This window comes from Babylonia areolata, chromosome 8 (assembly GCF_041734735.1).
Source record: "Babylonia areolata isolate BAREFJ2019XMU chromosome 8, ASM4173473v1, whole genome shotgun sequence".
Lineage (NCBI taxonomy): Eukaryota > Metazoa > Mollusca > Gastropoda > Neogastropoda > Buccinidae > Babylonia > Babylonia areolata.
Window position 1 is genome coordinate 27,434,060 of NC_134883.1, and position 21,283 is coordinate 27,455,342.

Below are 21,283 nucleotides of genomic sequence, written 5' to 3' on the forward strand. Positions count from 1 at the left end.
TACAGCCCACGAAAGCAGCAGAAGAAGAAGAAGAAAATTCCATTCCTCCTCTCCTCCATAGCATACAAGAGGAGCTCGTTGAAGTGGTCTATTGTATGGCGAGTGATACAAAAAAACGAACAGAGTATCAACAACAACAACAAAAAAAAAAAACAAAAAAAACAACTACAATAGGTAAATGGATAAAGTAAAAACAAATATGACTGAAATAATAGAATTTCTATATAAACTGGTTTTTCCGCAACTTTTTTTTTTTTTTTTTTTTTTGCCCGGGTGGATAGGTGGGTGTGTGGGGCTTACATGGGGTCACTCGCCTGCCAGGGAAGGTATCCGAGCACAACTGGGATTGGCAGAGTCACAGGTAAGACGTTCTCTCTTTCTCTTAGTACCAGTTTTGTGTAGACTGTAAATTGTTGAAGTATAGCTGAAGTGACTATAGAGTGTGATGCGTGATGTTGATGACAACAAAAGCGTTATCGTTTATTTGTTATAGTTCATTCATTCATCCATGTTTTTGCTGCTGCTGTTGTTGTTTTTGTTGTTGTAAATATCATTTCACCCATCGCCATTTTGAAAAGTGCACAATGTAAAATGATCATTCTGTTACCCCCCCTCTCTCTGTGTCTCTCTCTCTCTCTCTCTGTCTCTCTCTGTCTGTCAGTCTGTCTGTCTCTCTCTCTCTCTCGCTGTGTGTGTGTGTGTGTGTGTGTGTGTGTGTGTGTGTGTGTGTGTGTGTGTTATTTTTACCATGCTTATGCCTTTATGTAGTATCGTATTCGCATTCTATGACTTTAAGTAGCATTGTGTAGTGCATGCAATGACATATATATATATAATGTAGTATTGTGTATTGTAGACCCTGTTTCAGGGCGGGGTCTGGATGAAAAAAAAGCACGCCAGTGCTTATCTATTATCCTCGGAAATAAAGAATTTGTCTTGTCTTGCCTTGTCTTCTCTCTCTCTGTCTCTCTCTCTCTCTCTCTCTCTCTCTCTGTCTCTGTCTCTCTCTCTCTCTCTCTCGCTCTTCAACACATTCCGTTGTAACCAGCCAGACTCTACCCTTTCCAGAGTAAACCCCCTTGTAAAGTGGTCTTGTCCACAACATACCCCCGACTAACCTCGCCTTGGCGAGAATATACCCTCGTATAAACTAGCCTAGGCTACATTATACCCCGGGGTATAGTTTGGCCTAAGCCAGTTTACATTCTCTGGGTCATCATCATATGACCCCCCCCCCCCAACCCACCCACACCCCCACCCCGCCCTCGCTATTAGTAAGTTTATTAGTAAGTTTATTACATTTGCGAAAGTTGTTTCTTAAAATATCAATTGCTGTTTGGAATATATTTGTGCTTTCTTAATACTTAGTTATAGTGTTGAGTATTTGAATGTCTTACTTTTTGGTGTGGAATTATCATTTAATTGTGGTCCTTCATGCTCCAAAAAGAGTGAAAGGATAGATAAAACTTGTATGAGTTTGCAAGTAATGTAAAAATGTTAGGAAAGAAAAAAAAAGAAAGAAAGAAAGGAGAAGAACAAGAAAGAGAAAGAACTTAAATTATGGCATTGAGGACAGAGGCCTCCACTGAAATTTAAAAGAGTATTAGAACAATGAAATGAAGAAGAAAAAAAAGGTACATTCATATTACACGAGCGCGTACAGTCCCACACACACACACACACACACACACACACACACACACACACACACACACACACACAAACTCCAGGAAATAATGGTTTAACAGTTCTAATTTACAGATGATTTTGAACAAATTTAAAATAACTTCTGGTCTGAGCAGTAACTGAATGTTTAGAAGACGGATTGCGCTTATTCTAAAACAACAACAACAAAAGCAACAACAACCAAAACAAAACAAAAACCAAAAAAACCCCAAAACAGAATTATTCCGATAGATTAAAAAAAAAAAAAAAAAAAAAAAAAAAACACGGTATGTGTGGCTGCGCAACGGATGGTATTGCATGTCGTAAGTCGCGTGACTGTGGTGAATTCCAGATGGTCCCCCCTCCAACCCCCCACCTCCCCTCCCCCCGGTCTAAAAATAGAGGCCTCTTCTGTTTTGAATTTTATCATGACTGTTCTGTACTGTAACGATTTCACTTGATCCATTCGTGTGTTACATTCTGGTGGTGTGTCCATCGAGATCGATGATGACCATCGTTGTCATCCAGCTGGGGGATGGGGGGAGGGTGGTGGTGGGGTGTGGGGGAGGATGCTCATGAATCTATCTGTGAATGCGCAGATGGCTGAATAGTCCAATCTGCGCACGAAATGTTCGCTGACAGTTGGAGCAGTCAAAGACAGGCATACCATTGTCAGGGAGCTTGTTTGCCCGTGACTTTCTGGCCTGCCTCTTCTGAACAGCTGCAGCAGTCCTGTTGGCCTCGCAAAACTTGGCGCCTTTGTGCACAGCAGCGCGCCATTTGTCACGGTCCACTGCAGATTCCTCCCAGGAGTCAGGGTTGATATCAAACGCTTTCAGAGAGACTTTCAGAGTATCTCTGAAGCGCTTCTTCTGACCTCCGTGTGATCTCTTCCCTTGTTGCAGCTCGCCATAGAAGAGCCTTTTGGGCAGCCTATGGTCTGGCATGCGCGCCACGTGTCCAGCCCAGCGAAGCTGGGACTGCATCAGGATGGTGAAGATGCTGGGAAGGGTGGCTTTTGCGAGCACCTCTGTGTCTGGGGTCTTGTCTTGCCACTTGATGTTCAGTAGCTTCCTGAGGCATGTTGTGTGGAAGTGGTTCAGCTTCTTGGCATGTCGTTGGTACACTGTCCAAGTTTCGCAGGCCTTTAGCTTGGTCTCACGACTAATGCCTCTTCTGTTCCAGACATTTGCATTGAGTCTACCAAAAGTTGCGCTTGCTCTTGCAATCCTGACGTTCACTTCATCGTCGATGGTCACATTTCGTGACAGTGTGCTGCCAAGACTGTTCTGTACTGTAACGATTTCACTTGATCCATTCGTGTGTTGCAACGGGGTGCGTAAATGTCAATTTTCTTACGTGGTGTATTACTCACTCTCGTTTGGCAGTGAACATAGTTTATGAGCGATGTTGTGTCTCTGACACTGTGTCATCCTTGTACATGTATTGAGTAGAACTATATTCGTCTGTGTATGATTATGTGTGTGTGTCTCTTAAAATCGCGGCAGATATGTAAGTCGGCCAATGTGCTTTTAAGTCTCTCATCGTGGGGGAAAATAATAAAGAGTCATTCATTCATTCATTCATTCATTCATTCTTTCTTTCTTTCTTTCCTTCTTTCTTTCTTTCTTTCTCTCTCTCTCTCTCTCTGTGCTCAAGGCCTGATTTAACGCGCCTTGACTGAGTTACGCTGCTGGTCAGGCAGATGTGGTGTAGCGTATATGGATTTGTCCGAACACAATGACGCATCCTCTCCTTGAGGAACTGAAGTGAACAGAGGCAGTGAGCTCTCTTTTCTGAGGGAGAGTTGTGATGGGGGATGATGGGGTGGGAGGGAAGGAGAGGGTGAGGGTGAGGGTGAGGATCATGACCTGTCATTGTTACCTTCTCTGGAAGGTAAGCTGTGACAATCGTGAACTTAAAACCCCTTGACTGCCACAAACGTATTACGTACATGCATAGTGACGTCACTGATGACGTCATCAGAAAAAAGAGAAATAGCTCTGGAAGGCTGAAAATTCACACAGTTCGTCTAGAGTGGTGTATCTCCAGACCATTTTCTCAGTTTTAGGCTGGTTGTTTTGGATTGTTTTATGACCTGAAACACCCCTTTCTGCTGTTTACCCCCTGGCACTGAAGGGGTTTTAAAATGCAGAACACTGAGGAATGACTGCAAATGACGTAGGCATGTAGCCAACTTGATGACGCTGCTATTAGACAAGGCCTGGGTTCGAATCCGGCTTTTGCCCTTTCTCCCAACATTGCAAAATTGAACTGAGCGTCTAGTCATTCAGGTGAGACAAAAAGCCGAGGTTCCGTGTGCAGCACGCACATGACGACAAAAGTGTTGTCCTTTGGCAAAATTATGTCGAAGATGTCCACTCTGACAGGTACACAAATGCATATGCATGCATTCACGGTTTGACTGAAGCGCGTTGGGTTATGCTGCTGGTCAGGCATCTGCCTAGCATGTGTGGTGTAGCGTATATGGATTTGTTCGACTGCAGTGACGCCTGCTTGATTAAGAAATTGAAACTATTTCACACACACACACACACATACAGAAAGAGAGAGCAAGCGCGGACACACACACACACACACACACACACACACACACACGTCATGTACTGCAATGCACGCCCAGTGAAGTTCATATACAGCTGACTGTTTCCAGGAGTTTCACGAAACAAAGAAAGAATATCGAAAGTCACTGCAATCATGGCCACTGATGTGAGATACATTCTCCTCATTCTGATCTTGTTGTGGTGCTGTCACTTCGTGTTTTCAGGTGAGTTTACTCTGTCTTCTTTCACTGCTCTTTGGATCGATGTTTTTGTTTCCCCATATAGTCAAATGCGTTTACTGAAGGGAAAAAAACATAACTTACGATAAAATAACAGCCTACTTTTTTTTTTCCAGATTTCAAGAAAACAAAACTATTATTTCATTAGATTTTGGTGTATTTATCTTATCTCCCGTTGATGCTGGTGTTACGTTGTTGTTTTTTTAGAGACATATTCTTAACGAGAGAGAGGTGATCCCTCCAAATGGGGAAGTTTATCTACTTAAATAAGAATGCTTCTTTTCAGCCAAGAGCAAAGAAAGGAGCCCTGTGCGAAACGACAGTGTGAAGTAAACGTCGCTTGTTGTCATTGCTAACTTCACTGTAGGGAAACGTGAGACTTAAAGGTAGGGATAATGTTACTTTGAATAAGGAAGGAGAGAGAGACATTTCGTATACTGATACTGCATGAATATAAGCACGGTGGTTCTCCACTTTATGTTTGGCTCGCTTGTGAAAACAGTGTTATTCTATGTAATAATCCGGTGTTTCGATTGTCTCTTTGTGATTCCTTATCTAAAAGCAGAAAAAAATCTTACCATTTAGGTAATGGACGTTCCATTTTTAGAGCAGAGTTTGTGGCCATCCTAATAGCATTAAATCATCGTTCAAATATCAATAATGATGAGTGATATTCTTTTTTGTGTAGATTCTCATTCAGCTTTAAAAGGTTTGCTTCTCTTGAAGAATAGTCAGAGAAAATATCTGTTTGAAATAAAGTATTTATAACGCTACCTATGTATGTACTGGATTTCTATACAACGTTACGACCAAGCAGACAAAGTAGCACAAAAGGGAGCAAGATATTTTAGAGGTAGCATAAAAGTGATACCTATATTGCCGGTTGTCATACAAGGAAATCAGTAACATTCTAGAAAGAGACTTGTATAAGTGCTTTCATTCAGTTCTAAAACCCTGTCAGTAGACTCTCTCCGACTTTGGTCCGATTCGCAGACCAGTTCTGAGTTTAATTTTCAGACTATTATCTAATTCATTACGGACTAAATATTGCCCTAAAGTCAAGTGCATGTATTTCAGTAATGTGACAGTTAAGCATATAATTTTTGACTGTGATATGATGAAGCATCACCTGCACGAAAGTGTTTCATTACACGCGACTGCGATTGTTGATGTGTTGTTGTTTTTTTTACTTTTTTTTGCATTCGTTACCAGTTGTTTCCCTTGTTAGTTTTGCGACTTTTCTAATACGAAGTCCACGAAGTAATTTTCTGTAGTTGTACTTAAATATTCATTTCAAATTCCACCCTCTGTCTACCCAGTTTTCTCCCAACTCATCATTCATCCCCCGCCCCCTCCTCACCTGAACGATAATATTCAAAAATGAAGAAATCTATACTCTAACAATATGTCTACAGGAGGACATGGAGGGGCATTACACAAAATTCATCTTCATTCATCATCATCGATTGTCTGTGTGTATGTGGTAAACTTAACATGTTCATCTTCTCTGGAAATACTTAGTCAGTTGACACCAAATATGGCTCTAGAATAACAAAAAACCAAAATCAGCTCCACATATTCTAATCATAATGACTTTGCACCGTACCACTGGGAAAGGCACAAAAAATGATAATTTCATTAAAAAAAATTACTGTTACATTTTTCTTTCCCATTCGCAAAACTAGGCACTTATATGTGACATACTGACAGAATGATTTATTGCGGACGTTTTATCTTCTTTTTTTTATTTCCAAATAGGAACTTCTTTTCCTCAGTATGGAAATTAAAGTGATGTATAGCTCTCTCAATTTCATCGAAATTAATTTCGTTTCTAGGCACAGTAAGCCGCTCCTCCGTGCAAACCAGCACTGTTACCAGTGAGACGACAAGTGAAAGAAGGAAACCCGCCACCACGCTAGAGACAGCATTTTCTGGTTCAACTGACGCTCACGAGACAGAAGAGTCTGGGAACTCTGTCAAGTACAACACTACTGATTCAACCAGTGATGAAGAAGAAGAACTTGGCAAACATTGGTGGTAAACTCTCTCTCTCTCTGTCATTTGTATCGTTTTTGAATATGCACGGAGAAAGTGCAAATTAACTGAATATGTACAGGTTTACTTTTCTGTTTTTCTTACTTTTCTTTTAGGTTGATCACGCCGTGAGTTTGTCGAGCGTGGGTGTAGCCGTTTTCGACATGAGTGTTTTCTATTGTCTTGCAGCAGGTTTGTTGCTGCGACTTTGATACATATTATATTCATGCTATTTGGTTTGTATGTGTTAAACGATTATTCTGATGTGTCCCATGCCAATAGGACTGTAATGTCAATGGCATTAAAACATTTTTCAGTTTCAGTTTCTCTCTGTGTGTCTCTGTCTCTCTCTGTCTCACACACACACACACACACAGACACACAGACACACACACACACACGAATGACGCCAAACATCTAGAACAAATAACACTTTTGTGTTTGTTTTTTGTTTTGTTTGTTTGTTTGTTTTTAAATCGCTGGCTTAAACGGTATTCTTAAACACGTCAAAACGAAATATGTCCTCTTGGCACTGTTGCAGATCAGGAAAAAAATAACGAGGTTCTTGACACATGCAGTTCTATATGTTATGGTTTTGAAAACTCAAAGTCTGAAAAGTATGCTTCACGGCAGCAGTTTGAAAGATGAATCCTCGGCTGAACGATGATAAAGCTTTAATTAAAGAGCTGTGTATTAGACTTCTACACATCATGTGATAAGGTAGAACGCTCACCAAATGAAAAAAGAATAATGAAAAATAATACGCAAGCAGTAAACCCAGGCCTTGCACATTTCATTCTAAAAATATCGTTGCGATGGTGGAGGAACAAGTAGAAACCTACTCACAAAAAAAAAAAAAAAAAAAAAAAAAAAGAGCTGTCGCCTGCTGGGACTTTTACTTCGAGAACTTTAGAAAAGTCTGTTTAAAGAATCGACAGCTTTTGTCTACATGTTCACTCTGTGACTTGCTACAGATGTCTTCAAAAGAAGACTCCTGTGAGCTTGGGGGGAATTTTGAAAGCCATCATACACATGCGTGCGTGGCATACATGCCTCACATACAACATTATACATCCTCAAACATGCACATGCATACACCATGCACATGCGCTTACTGGAACAGAACATTATGACGTGAAGATATTATTGGCATAGATTATGATAAAATGAATGGACAATTGTCTTGACTCTGTGTGTGTGTGTGTGTGTGTGTGTGTGTGTGTGTGCAGGACCTTTTGGAGGGTCGTTAAAGTGTCAACTGGAGGAGGTGGAGCAATCAGTGGGGTGGCCCTCATACTGTACTTTTCCCGAAGAGGCTGCTGCCGTAACTGCTACTGTACATATACTATCACTTAAACGGCGCGAGCTAATTTTGTGAGTGTTTATTATTTATTCACCTCTTTATTTGTTTATTTAACGCCAATAGATTCCCCTGCGCCCACCCCAAGCTTTTGACATCAACCTTATAAATAGTCCTCGTGGTCGAGGTTTGACATCAACGCTATGAATAGTCCTGGAGGTCGAGTCAGAATGAAATGGATTTCTGAACACAAGATCGATGAGTCTCTCTCTCTCTCTCTCTCTCTCACACACACACACACACAAACAATTATAATCACTATTTTTCTTAACCACTGGCTTAAGTGGTATTCTTGATTATTTCAGAACTAAGTGAAACTGTTGCAGATCAGAAAAAAAAAAAATCACGAGGTTACTGATACACATGCAGAGTTTTTAGATGCTATGGTTTAGCAAACTAATCAGCTGACCTGCATGCTTTGTAGTGGTGGCAGCTGTTTGAAAGACTGATCCTCGATCAAACAATGACAAAGCTTTAAAGAGCTATGAATCAGACTACTACATATCACTCAAAAAGCCAGAACACTTAGTAAATGTTAAGGAATAATGTAATATACCACATAAACAGTAAACCCATGCCCGGACTGTATAGTTCTTAACGGAGCTAGCAGCAACATTCACAGGGTAAAAAAAAAAAACCCAGCTGTCCGCTTGCTGTAATCCATACTTCCAGTTACAAAAATATGTTCAATGAATCAACAATTTTCGCCTTCCTGATCGCTCTGTTACTTGCGTCATGAATTCATGTGCACATGCGTGTGCTTTTATAATTCCCAGAAACTTGCAGGAGTTTTCATTTCAAGACATCTGTGACTCACACACATGTACACCCTCAAACATGCGCGTGCACACACCATGCATATATGCACCTCAAATCTCCATCTCAATGACAGAAAATAGGCTTGCAATAAATATTAGTCAGCAGAGGCTACAGTCAAAAATATTTGAAACAAAGGCAATCAACAGTCTCTCTCTCTCTCTCTCTCTATATATATATATATATATATTTATATATACTGTTAGCTTAAACAATGGACACCTTTAATATTTACCAAATTTAAGGTGGTAAAATCACACACCAGGCACATATATAAAATATATAGATAAGACAGACAGATAGATAGATAGATAGATAGATAAAAGGGACAGGGGTATGCTAACTGAAAAAGAAAAATTATAACCTGAAGATGTTATTAACATTAATTGTGGTGAATGAACGATTGTCTTGACTTTGTATGTCCAGGGACTCTGGGAAGAGCAGTGATGATGTGTCCGGAGGATTTATCGCCTGGATAATGCGTCTTATTCATGCCATCGCACACCTGTTTTAAAACTGTTAAGTTTGTCTGATGATGTTTTGTTTCCATCATCAGCTGCTGTAATGTCTCTGATTCACCATTTGTTCTTTCTTTGTCTCCCACCATTGTTTTTCTTTATTCACTCTCTCTCTCTCTCACTCACTCACTCTCTCTCACACACACACACATACAAGAAAACATGCACACACACACAGACATGCACACACTCACTTAGCCCCCCCCCCTCCTCCCCCTCTGCCTCATACACACATGCAAAATAGAAACTCTGCACTCATAGCTGTCCACTTTTTTCTTCACTTTTTACAATCTCACCATTGAAACTCAGTTTGGACTGTGTTCCTACTTCAGTGCACAATGTATTTTTTTCACCCCAGCTTATATTACGGTTCAATTCTTCCGAAAAGACATGTCTACAAAGCATTATAAGATGATGTAAAAAAACAACAACAAAACAACAACCCTTTAAAATGATGAACTGCAGACATAATGTGTGAAAGTGTCACGACAATCTAAAAGAATTGGGTCTTCAAACAGAAAATATATACAGAAAGTATAACTGGAATGGTCTAACAAAGGAAAAGGGGGAAAATAATGAAAAAAGGAGTAAAATACTAAGATGATTAAAAACAACACAAAACAATGATAAAAAAAGGTTTTTCATAAATACTTTTTAATCTGCACTTGGCATATTCGTTTACTCAGAACAGCAGCTTTTCTATGTACTTTTTGAAATCTGACAACAAATAGCTTGACTGTATTAGTTTTCAGTCACATTTGTGTATTAGGGGACCAGTTCCCTTTAGAGCTTTATATTCCATATTGTTATGTTCATAAATGAATGTGCACATTTTTTCTGCTTTGTGATAACATTTTATTTTTTCCAGAAACTTTGAATGTTTGATTTTACTTTTGGTCTTACAGAGGAAAAATTCATTGTCAAAGAATAACATCAAACACTTCTTCAGTTTTACTATTTTCTTCGGTTGAAAAGAATCTAAGTTCATTGCTCAAATGAAGTGGTATCATACACTTTTTACAATATATTTCAATGAGATTAAGTTGCAGAAATGTGCAGAAAGAGACAGAATTCTGACAGCCAAGTAAATAATGTTTCATGCAGTCCTTTGTGAGTCCACATGTTCACCTGTGGTGTCTCTGTGTAATGGTGATGGAGTGTTGTCTGTTATGCTTCTGTGTTTTATTGTAACTTTTTGAATCATTATCGTGTAAAATAATGTGTCTAATTAAAAAAAAAAAGTTTGAAAATTAAATATTTCAAGAAAAGAATATATTTCACATACTTTTTAATCTGCATTTGTAAAACAGTTACAGCTTTATTTGTACTGAGTTCCTTTATGGATTACAAACATAGTAATATTCATTCACTCAGAACAGCTTATGTATGGTTTTAATGTACTTGAAATATATCAATGAATAGTTTGGCTGCATAAGTTTTCAATAAGATTTGTGTGCGGGAGAAATTTCCTGTGGAGCTGAACATTTCATATGTTTATAAATAAATGAATGTGCACATTTTATTCAGCTTTGTGATGACTTTCTGTTCTTTCTAGAAATTTTGGCTGTTGATAATATCAAAAGCATTATCCATTTCACACCTGGTTCAGCCAGCTTAAAAGAATGAGATGGAGTGGACAGATGATGAAAATTACAGGAACATATTCAGCAAGGAATTACTTTATTTACAATGTTTGGTAGTCCGGAAAAATTATCCATTGTTTCACAGAGTAACTCGTATGTTATCAGAATTCATTGCCTGCATGTAACAAGAGTTAGCATTACTAAAGTACCACATCTTCAAGACAAATAACAAAATTGGAAATTTGTTGTTATTGCAAATGATTATTTTTTTGGCAAGCAAGGTTTAAAAAAAAACACACACACCCCCAAAAAAAAAAAAAAAAAAAAAAAAATCATACACCTATTGCTTGACTCCATGATTATGAGGGCCGATTGTATACATGGTGTTTATCATACATTTTAAATGTGATGTTGAAAATTTTGTGAGGCCTACATTTGTTTTCCTAAATCATCCAAATCTGTTTCTGCCACTACAGCAATACCCTTTTCTTCACTTATGTCTGAACACACACATAATGACACACTCACAAATGAAAAAAGCAAATTAATATTAAAAGCAACACCAGGTATATCTGCCCATTTGATTACTATTGGAGAACACGAACAGACAACCGGAAGAATTTCAAGTTGATCTGGCCATATTCCCAAGGCTCCCTCTACAGCGTATTATATACATGTCTATGTGTTCTCCACACACTTTCATCAGAGAACTTCAAACATACTAAAAATTTATGATTCAGAGCTGAAAAAAAGGAAACACTATTATCTATTTCTTATTGATGCTTATATACTGCCTGCCTTCAGTCAGAGACCTAACTCAACTTAGCTTTTTACAAACACAATGACTTGACCACCGTGGTACTTAGCACACGTAAAAGAACCCATGGCAACAGAACGGTTGTTCCTGGCAAAATTCTGTAGAAAAATCCACTTTGATAGGAAAAACAAATAAAACTGCATGCAGGAAAAAAAAAAATGGGTGGCACTGTAGTGTAGCGACTCGCTCTCCATGGGGAGAGCAGCCCGAATTTCACACAGAGAAATCTGTTGTGATAAAAAGAAATACAAATACAAACAAAGAGGGTCAAGGACCCTGTGGGAATTGCACATGGAGGTTGTGAGGTTTGCTGGGAGGAAATTTCCTGTCCTCCAGACATCATGTGTCAGTGTGGATTTTCAAAATCCTACACACCGAGTATTTTTCATATTCACCAGAATCAAAACAATGACATAATGTGTATGTTTTAAGATTTTACGCTTGTGAGAGCTTGTGTATATAATCAATATACATTAAGTGTGTGTGTGAGTGTGAGTGTGTGTGTGTGTGTGTGTGTTTCCTTGAGTGCATGTTTTCTTGAGTGTATTTGTGTATGACTGAAAAGAAAAGCGGGGGTGAATAAATCTGATTTATAACTGATATTATTACGTGATAAGAAAAGCAAAAGTATTTTGAATGGAAAAATTCATCTTCAATCAGTTTTCTGCCAAGATTAACTACAGTCAGACGAGCTGATTCATTACGTAATTCGGGTACACTGAAGCACATGGAGCCATGGACATGCACCACATCATGTTGACTTTTGTGTGTGTGTTTAATTCAAATCCAGCAGAACATTATGTCAAATTGCAAGCTTATTCAAATCAATGAAATGATATCCTTGGAAAGAAACATGAATGTGCAATCTTAGTTAAACTCACTATCATTTTTCAAAAGATTGTGCATGCTTTTGAACTGAAAACAAAGTTTTCAACTATAATTGCTTTCTTTAAAACTTAAAGATATGGCAACAACATGAATCAAACATTTTGTCAAAAAATCAAACAAAAATTAATAAGATCAGTGACTGTTGATGATCATGTAAGAAATTCATGTATGCTGGGGGAAACAAGCATGATAGATTTCCCTATGCCTTAATATAAATACCATTACATGTTTTATTTTCATACTGTTAATTCTGATTTTCAGCAAAAACACATGCACACACAGAGATCTATGTGGATAAAATTGCAAGAAACATATACACACACACAAACACAAAGGCACCAATACTGACTAACAAGAAAACCAGAAAGAGCCAAAACAAAATGTTGGGTCTGTCACACCTGAAAATTGTCTTCGCAAGAAATCCAGAACAGGTGTGCATGAACACAGTAAAATAAACATGGAAGTAATGTTCATGGAACTTAGCCAGAAACAGACTGGGATCCCAACAAAATCTGAAGCTCACACAAGAACAACACACTCAACATCAGCTTTCCAGCAGACTCTGCAGACGTTTCTCAAACAGTTCACTGGCGTGCCTCTGCGCCTGCAGCTTCTCCTTGAACTGCTCGACTCCCTCGGACAAGGGCAGGCACTCTTGACGGCTTTTTTCTTCCTCTGCACCTTCCTCCTCTCCGGCAAACTGTTCGGCTCTTCGACCTGGGACAGTCAGCCTCCTGGGTTCCGTGCTGGGTCGCAGAGGCAGGTGCGCCCGTCTGATGCTGGGAGTTGACGACGCCCCGGCATCTCTTTGTGCTTGTCGGACGGCTTGTCATCATGATGTTAAACAAGCATGATAGATTTCCCTATGCCTTAATATAAATACCATTACATGTTTTATTTTCATACTGTTAATTCTGATTTTCAGCAAAAACACATGCATACACACAGATCTATGTAGATAAAATTGCAAGAAACATGTACACACACACACAAACACAAAGGCACCAATACTGACTAAAAAAACCCAAAAAAACAACAACAAGAAAACCAGAAAGAACCAAAACATAACAAATTGTTGGGTCTGTCACACCTGAAAATTGTCTTCGCAAGAAATCCAGAACAGGTGTGCATGAACACAGTAAAATAAACATGGAAGTAATGTTCATGGAACTTAGCCACAAACAGACTGGGATCCCAACAAAATCTGAAGCTCACACAAAAACAACACACTCAACATCAGCTTTCCAGCAGACTCTGCAGACGTTTCTCAAACAGTTCACTGGCGTGCCTCTGCGCCTGCAGCTTCTCCTTGAACTGCTCGACTCCCTCGGACAAGGGCAGGCACTCTTGACGGCTTTTTTCTTCCTCTGCACCTTCCTCCCCTCCGGCAAACTGTTCGGCTCTTCGACCTGGGACAGTCAGCCTCCTGGGTTCCGTGCTGGGTCGCAGAGGCAGGTGCGCCCGTCTGATGCTGGGAGTTGACGACGCCCAGGCATCTCTTTGTGCCTGTCGGACGGCTGACAGAGGTCTGAACGGGGTGGTGGCGGCGGTGACCGAGGACAGGGCAGGTGTGGCCCCATCGGCCAAGCGGGGGGTGGTGGTGGTGCCTAGGGGGGATGGGAGGATGGTGGAGAAGTTCACCTCAGGGGGCGTGTCCCCCCTCAGGGCCTTCTGCAGGTAGCGTTCAAAGGCCTGGGCTTTCCGGCGCTCCTCTCCCACATGTAGGAGCAGCTTCTCTGACGTCTCCAGTGCCGACCGGACGTTGTCTGGCAGGTCTTGACGACGACAAGGAGGAAGGGGAGCCTGATGCTCCCCAGTGGGGGAGACGCTGCTGCTGCCCCTCTCACCGTCGTCATCGTCAGCACTGTGTCGGTGGGACGTGAGGCTGCTGGCAAGGTCGTCCTGTTCCATGGCAGGCTGGTGGTGGGCACAGTGCAGAATGGAGGCCTGCTCCACTGTGTCCTCCACTCTCCTGGTCCCTGCACACCAGGTGGGGAGAGCAGTCAGTGAGGTGACAACCATCAGTATGACTGCTGTCACAGTACAGAGAAAAATGTGTGTCACCTTCGCTTACACAAACATAAGCCATTCAACCCCAGGGAATTTACAGCCTTGGCAGGCTTCCATGCCAAACTGAAATGTGTGTAAACCTACACTTACACAAACATAACTTAACCCATTCAACCACAGGAAGTTCACAGCTTTGGGATGCTTCCATGCTATATTTAAAAAAAAAAAAAAAAAAAAAAAAAAAAAGCAGAAAATATACTGTTTTTCTTCTGCTTTACATGTGAACACATCTGGAAATACGTAGAATTTAGTTCCCATTGCTTTCAGTTTATGCATATAAAGTGAAAAACGTATAAAATGAGACAAATTTTGACGCTGGAGCAACGCTCAGGCGCAGGAATCGATGAGTGCACATGTGACTGTTTTGTGTTACCTCCACTTACACAAACATGTCTTAAGTGCACACAGCACTGTTTTGTGTTACCTCCACTTACACAAACACACCGTAAGTGCACACATCACTGTTTTGTGTTACCTACATTAACAGAAACATGTCTTAGGTGCACATGTAACTTTTTTGTGTTACCTACACTTACACAAACATGTCTGAGTACGTATGTAACTGTTTTGTGTTACTTCCTCCTCTCATAAAAACATGTCTTACGTGAATATGTGACTTTTTTTGTGTTACCTACACTTACACAGACATGTCTCAGTACACATGTGACTGTTTTGTGCTATAAACACTTAAAAGAACATGTTAAGTGCACAGGTAACTGTTTGTGTGTTACCTACACTCACAAAAAACATGTCCGAGTTCACATGTGACTGTTTTGTGCTGCCATCACTTACAAGAACATGTCTGAGTGCATATGTAACTGTTCCGTGTTACCTACACACACAACAAACATAATTATCCAAGTGCACATGTGATTGTTTTGTGTAAGAAAACTCCCGCCTTCAGCCTAACACTAATGCCTACATGTAATCATGCGCACTACAGGTGTGAACAAGGGCTGACCTGGGTCCTCGGTGTCCAGCAGAGCCTGAACCCAGGAGGCAGGGGGTTCAAACTCCTCCAGGTCCTCCTCCTCAAACAACACCTCCACATCCCCACCAACGTCCTCCTCTTCGTCCTGCAAGGCACACATTGTGTACATCATTCAACCAGGCATGCTTACCTCCAAATTTGCTTTTCAGGAACAACACACATTAGAATCAGGGACAGGGTATTATTTTCAGAAACTTATCAGCAAACGTTCAGATGACTGTATTATTTTCAGGAACTTATCAGCGAACGTACAGCAGTCGTCTGACAGTCAGAAACAATGGCTGTAAACATGGAAAAAATGTAGGCTTACCTTTATTTGTACTGTGTACAACACAGTGACGGAAACTGAACAGACTTTCATAAAATGGCTTTGGTACTGTTCGGACAGTTCCCGCTTTTCATGAAGTGGCTTCGGTAATATTCGACAGCATTTCCGTAGGTCTTAACGAAGTGTCTTTGGCAATGGTCGTACACTTGTACCCATTAGATACTTTGGGAAAAAATGTTACGGTTGGATTTTTATTTTTCCAGGACATGCAGCAAATATCCTTTTTCTGGGACACCCAATATGCACAACCCCGAAAAATGTAGTATGGCTGTCTACATGGTGGGATAAATAAGCAAAATGGTCATACATGTAAAATGTTACTTGTCTCTGACCGAGGGAAGGCACAATTAAATTATTCTAAGTATCTTTGGTGACTGTAGATTCATGGTGGGGCTGTCAGGAAGACTAGGTTGTGGTCTCCACTCCAGAGGGGGTGCTCACTCAGTCTGGCTCTGCAACTAAGCGATTGTTGTCACCAGTACTGGGGTTCTGGGGGTCCTGCATTATATGTTGAATCAGAAGTGGAACCACTGAACACAGTCAATGTGACTTGGCAGCATTGCAGGGTCTCTTCTGATGTGTGGCCTCCTGGTGTTTAAATATTAATAGCTCCCTGTGGACTGCAACTTCTGGCACTGTGGCAGATGAACCCAGGTCTCTCTATCTAATCTCTAGTCTCTATTGTGTATTGTTTATTCATGTTTTGTTTTGTTTTTTTGTATTGTACATGAATATTTGTAATACATTGTGTGCATGCACGTATGATTTTGATAATTTTGCTGTTGTGAAAGTTTTGGATTTTTTCAATTTTCTTGACCAGAGGGCCGGATGTAAACTAGCACAGTATGCTTATCCATTACCCTCTTGAAATAAAAAATTCTTGGTTCGTTCATTTGTTAGTTCATCCATTCATTCGTTCTCTGTCTCTCTCTCTCTCTCTCTCTCTGCACACCCTCTTGAAACATAATTTTGTTTGTTCGCTCTCTCTCTCTCTCTCTCTGTGCGCACCCTCTTGAAATAAAATTTTGTTCGTTTACACACCTTCCAGTTATGCAGACGCTGCAGTCGGAACTCAGCACAGGCCACAACGATGTCTGTCCATGGGGCGTTGACGTACGTGGGTGTGCAGTGGTCCTCGTTCTGGGTCAGGGTGCACAGGTTCTCAAACTGCAGGCACGTGTGGGCCAACACGCGAGACACCCTGAAATTACATGCACACATGTCAGCAGAGAGGGCCAACACACCAGACACCCTGAAATTACATGCACACATGTCAGCTGTGAGGACCAACACACGAAACACCCTGAAATTACATGCACACATGTCAGCTGTGAGGACCAACACGCGAGACACCCTGAAATTACATGCACACATGTCAGCAGAGAGGGCCAACACACCAGACACCCTGAAATTACATGCACACATGTCAGCTGTGAGGACCAACACACGAAACACCCTGAAATTACATGCACACATGTCAGCTGTGAGGACCAACACACGAAACACCCTGAAATTACATGCACACATGTCAGCTGTGAGGACCAACACACGAAACACCCTGAAATTACTTGCACACATGTCAGCTGTGAGGGCCAACACATGAGACACCCTGAAATTACATGCACACATGTCAGCAATGAAGACCAACACACCAGACACCCTGAAATTACATGCACACATGTCAGCAGTGAGGGCCAACACACCAGACACCCTGAAATTACATGCACACATGTCAGCTGTGAGGACCAACACACGAAACACCATCAAATTACATGCACACATGTCAGCTGTGAGGACCAACACACGAAACACCCTGAAATTACATGCACACATGTCAGCTGTGAGGACCAACACATGAGACACCCTGAAATTACATGCACACATGTCAGCTGTGAGGACCAACACATGAGACACCCTGAAATTACATGCACACATGTCAGCAATGAAGACCAACACACCAGACACCCTGAAATTACATGCACACATGTCAGCAATGAAGACCAACACACCAGACACCCTGAAATTACATGCACACATGTCAGCTGTGAGGGAAATTCTGACATGCAAAAAAGGAAGGGGAAAAAAAGAAGAAAAAGCAAAAACTGGAAACAATGTATCTATCTGTATATCTATCTGTGTGTGTGTGTGTGTGTGTGTGTGCGTGTTGCTGCAGTGGGTTTGATCTTCTCCATGTAAATCATAGTGTTTCTGGATTCATTTCACGCCATGTATCTACCAGTTCTAGTTCACCTGTCAATTCAATAACTTTTTCTTGTGCTTTACAATTGTCAACACATTTGCAATTGCTGTAATCTAATGGTGGGTTTAAAACTAGGTTCCAATCACCTCCAATAACTACTGTTTCTGCTTCCAATTGTTTAATTTGATTTCCTAATTCCAAATAAAACATGATTATCACTGTTCGGACCATGAATATCAACTAATGCGATGTCTCTTTCCATAGTATGAATACAAACAGATAATTTCCATGAATATCCTTAAAACATTCTTTACTATAAAGTCAAAATTATTGTTCAATACAATCGCTACATCTCTTAATTGTGATTTGTTTGAGGCAAAAAAAAAAAGCATTCATATCCCCATTCAGCTTTTATCCGTTTCTCTTGTTTACTTACAATGCACATGTGTGTGTGTGTGTGTGTGTGTGTGTGTGTGTGTGTGTGTGTGTGTGTGTGTGTGTGTGACAACACATGTGGTGTTCTGTCACACTCGCCAGACGAGGATGAAAAAATTCCAAATGGTTCCTTTCAACACAAGTTTCAATTCTAAACTATAAACTCTTGCAATGCCCGAATGCGCCCAAAGCAGCATCTTGCAATGCCAGATTGCGCCCAAAGCAGCACCTTGCAATGCCAGATTGCGCCCAAAGCAGCATTTTGCAATGCCCGAATGTGCCCAAAGCAGCATCTTGCAATGCCAGATTGCGCCCAAAGCAGCACCTTGCAATGCCAGACTGCGCCCAAAGCAGCATCTTGCAATGCCAGATTGCGCCCAAAGCAGCACCTTGCAATGCCAGATTGCGCCCAAAGCAGCATCTTGCAATGCCCGAATGCACCCAAAGCAGCATCTTGCAATGCCCGAATGCACCCAAAGCAGCATCTTGTAATGCCCGAATGCACCCAAAGCAGGATCTTGTAATGCCCGAATGTGCCCAAAGCAGCAAATAAAGCAACACAGAGCAAAATCATGTCCCCAAATCCATATTCACACAACATCAGACACATGAAGACCAACATTTCAAGGGCATATTTCAAATGCACCACCACGGAGCAAAGCAAAACACTGACCCACATCCAGCACCAAGCTCTGGGTGCCCATAGCATGACCCCACACATTCCAGCATGAAGTACAAAAAGGACAATAAGCAAATCAAGAGAAAAAAGAAAGATGAAAAAACGTGTGTGTGTGCCTGCATGTGTGTGTGCATGTGTCACTAAGCTCACTGACATGCTCTCTGAACGGAGTATTCCCAAATGACCTCCTTTCGAGTCACCATTTCACTGTTCTCTCCCTCTTACCTTCTCTTCCTCATCCCTCCCCTGTGTCTCCCTACAGATGTGCAGCAACACACACACATCAGCTCACAACAACGCCCACCCCACCACAAAGGCACACAAAATGAGCCACTTCAATTCAACATTTCCAACACTTACTCCACAACCTCCCTGTGGAACACAGCCTCACAAACGAATTGAAACACAGATATCACAACAACCTTTAGTGCCCACGTGTCCCGCCCCCCACACCCCCCACCCCCACCCTCGCCCCATGTAAAAACACTCGCCAATGGAAAAAGACATTCGCCACAAAACTTGTTGAGCACCTAAAGCGCTTTACAATAAACATTAAACACACACACACAATAATTTACAAAAGGAAGAAAAAAATAATAATGATTTAACGCACAAAAGCATAAAACAGATTCAAAGATTACGCCTATTGCATTACTTGATTACACACACACACACACACAAATCTGCATGGATTATAACTGAATGTCACTGGAAAGGGATGGAAGGTCTATGCATGGGCGTTTTCAAAACGGTGTGTTTTCAGACCAGTTTTAAAAGACTGAAGTGAGGGAGAGTGGCGAAGATCATGAGGTAAACTGTTCCAGGCAGATGGAACTGAAGGAGAGAAGGAACCTCCTTGAAACTGAAGCTGCTGGAACTTACCTGGAAGTCAAACTGACAGCCGAGTCACAGCGCTTCTTGACGACAGCATTGACAAAGGTCCACACGTCATGGCACACCTGACTCCACTCTGTGGACGCTGGGTCTTTGTAGTGGAACCATGGCAAGCGCAAGCTGCTGACCAGCTCATAGATATCGCCCAGGTGCTCCTTGCTGTTCCAGTCTGCGCAGTCCCATTGAGACGTTTCAGTATCTTTCTCTTAGAGAATGTTTCAAGCCATACAAATTGGGCAATACAAATACTTTATTGTCTACAGGTGTGGCTATAGAAATTCACTTCTTTTCTTCACCAAACCATGTCAATACAAACATTTTCCTGCCAGCAGACTTTGGGGAATAAAAACACTTATTATCTGCAGATCTAGGGCAATACAAACACTTTACTGTCAACACACTTTGGCAATTGATACAAATACTTTATTGTCTACACACTTTGGACAATACAAGCACTTTATTGCCAAAAGGCTTTGGGCAATACAAACACTTTTATGGTCTGCACACTCTGGGAAATACACCTTGTCTACACAGTTTGGACAATGCAAACACTTTTATTGTCTGCACACTCTGGGAAATACACCTTGTCTACACAGTTTGGACAATGCAAACACTTTTATTGTCTGCACACTCTGGGAAATACACCTTGTCTACACAGTTTGGACAATGCAAACACTTTTATTGTCTGCACGCTCTGGGAAATACACCTTGTCTACACAGTTTGGACAATACAAACACTTTTATTGTCTGCACACTCTGGGAAATACACCTTGTCTACACAGTTTGGACAATACAAACACTTTTATTGTCTGCACACTCTGGGAAATACACCTTGTCTACACAGTTTGGACAATGCAAACACTTTTATTGTCTGCACACTCTGGGAAATACACCTTGTCTACACAGTTTGGACAATGCAAACACTTTTATTGTCAACACACCCTGTGCAATACAAAACAATTTACTGTCTGCACACTTTGGGCAATACAGTTAACACTTTACTGTCAACATACTTTTGGGCAAAACAAATACTTTGTCTACAGACTTTGGGCAACACAAACACTTGTCTACATGCTTTAGGCAATATATATCTACACTTCATTGTCTACACATTTTGGGTAATACAAATACTTTATTGTCTACAGACTTTGGGTAATACAAACACCTTATTGTCTACAGACTTTGAGCAATACAAAAACATT

General features: G+C 41.0%; 1 protein-coding gene and 1 long non-coding RNA gene across 2 annotated transcripts in view; one reads left to right on the forward strand and one right to left on the reverse strand.

Annotated features, from left to right (window-relative positions):
- Positions 1 to 9,313, forward strand: LOC143284699 (uncharacterized). Its single transcript, XR_013055598.1, has 3 exons — positions 1 to 361; positions 4,340 to 4,453; positions 9,105 to 9,313. It is a non-coding gene; the product is annotated as an uncharacterized LOC143284699 (long non-coding RNA).
- A 3,974-nt stretch (positions 9,314 to 13,287) lies between these two features.
- Positions 13,288 to 21,283, reverse strand: part of LOC143284698 (germinal-center associated nuclear protein-like) — a 46,726-nt gene continuing 38,730 nt past the window's right edge. Inside the window, exons 27-30 of the mRNA XM_076591629.1 lie at positions 20,070 to 20,250; positions 16,915 to 17,074; positions 15,516 to 15,630; positions 13,288 to 14,463 (exon numbers count right to left, since the gene is read on the reverse strand). Coding sequence (XP_076447744.1) covers positions 13,721 to 14,463; positions 15,516 to 15,630; positions 16,915 to 17,074; positions 20,070 to 20,250 — 1,199 coding nt within the window. The 3' untranslated portion in view covers positions 13,288 to 13,720. The remainder of the gene's footprint in view (positions 14,464 to 15,515; positions 15,631 to 16,914; positions 17,075 to 20,069; positions 20,251 to 21,283) is intronic.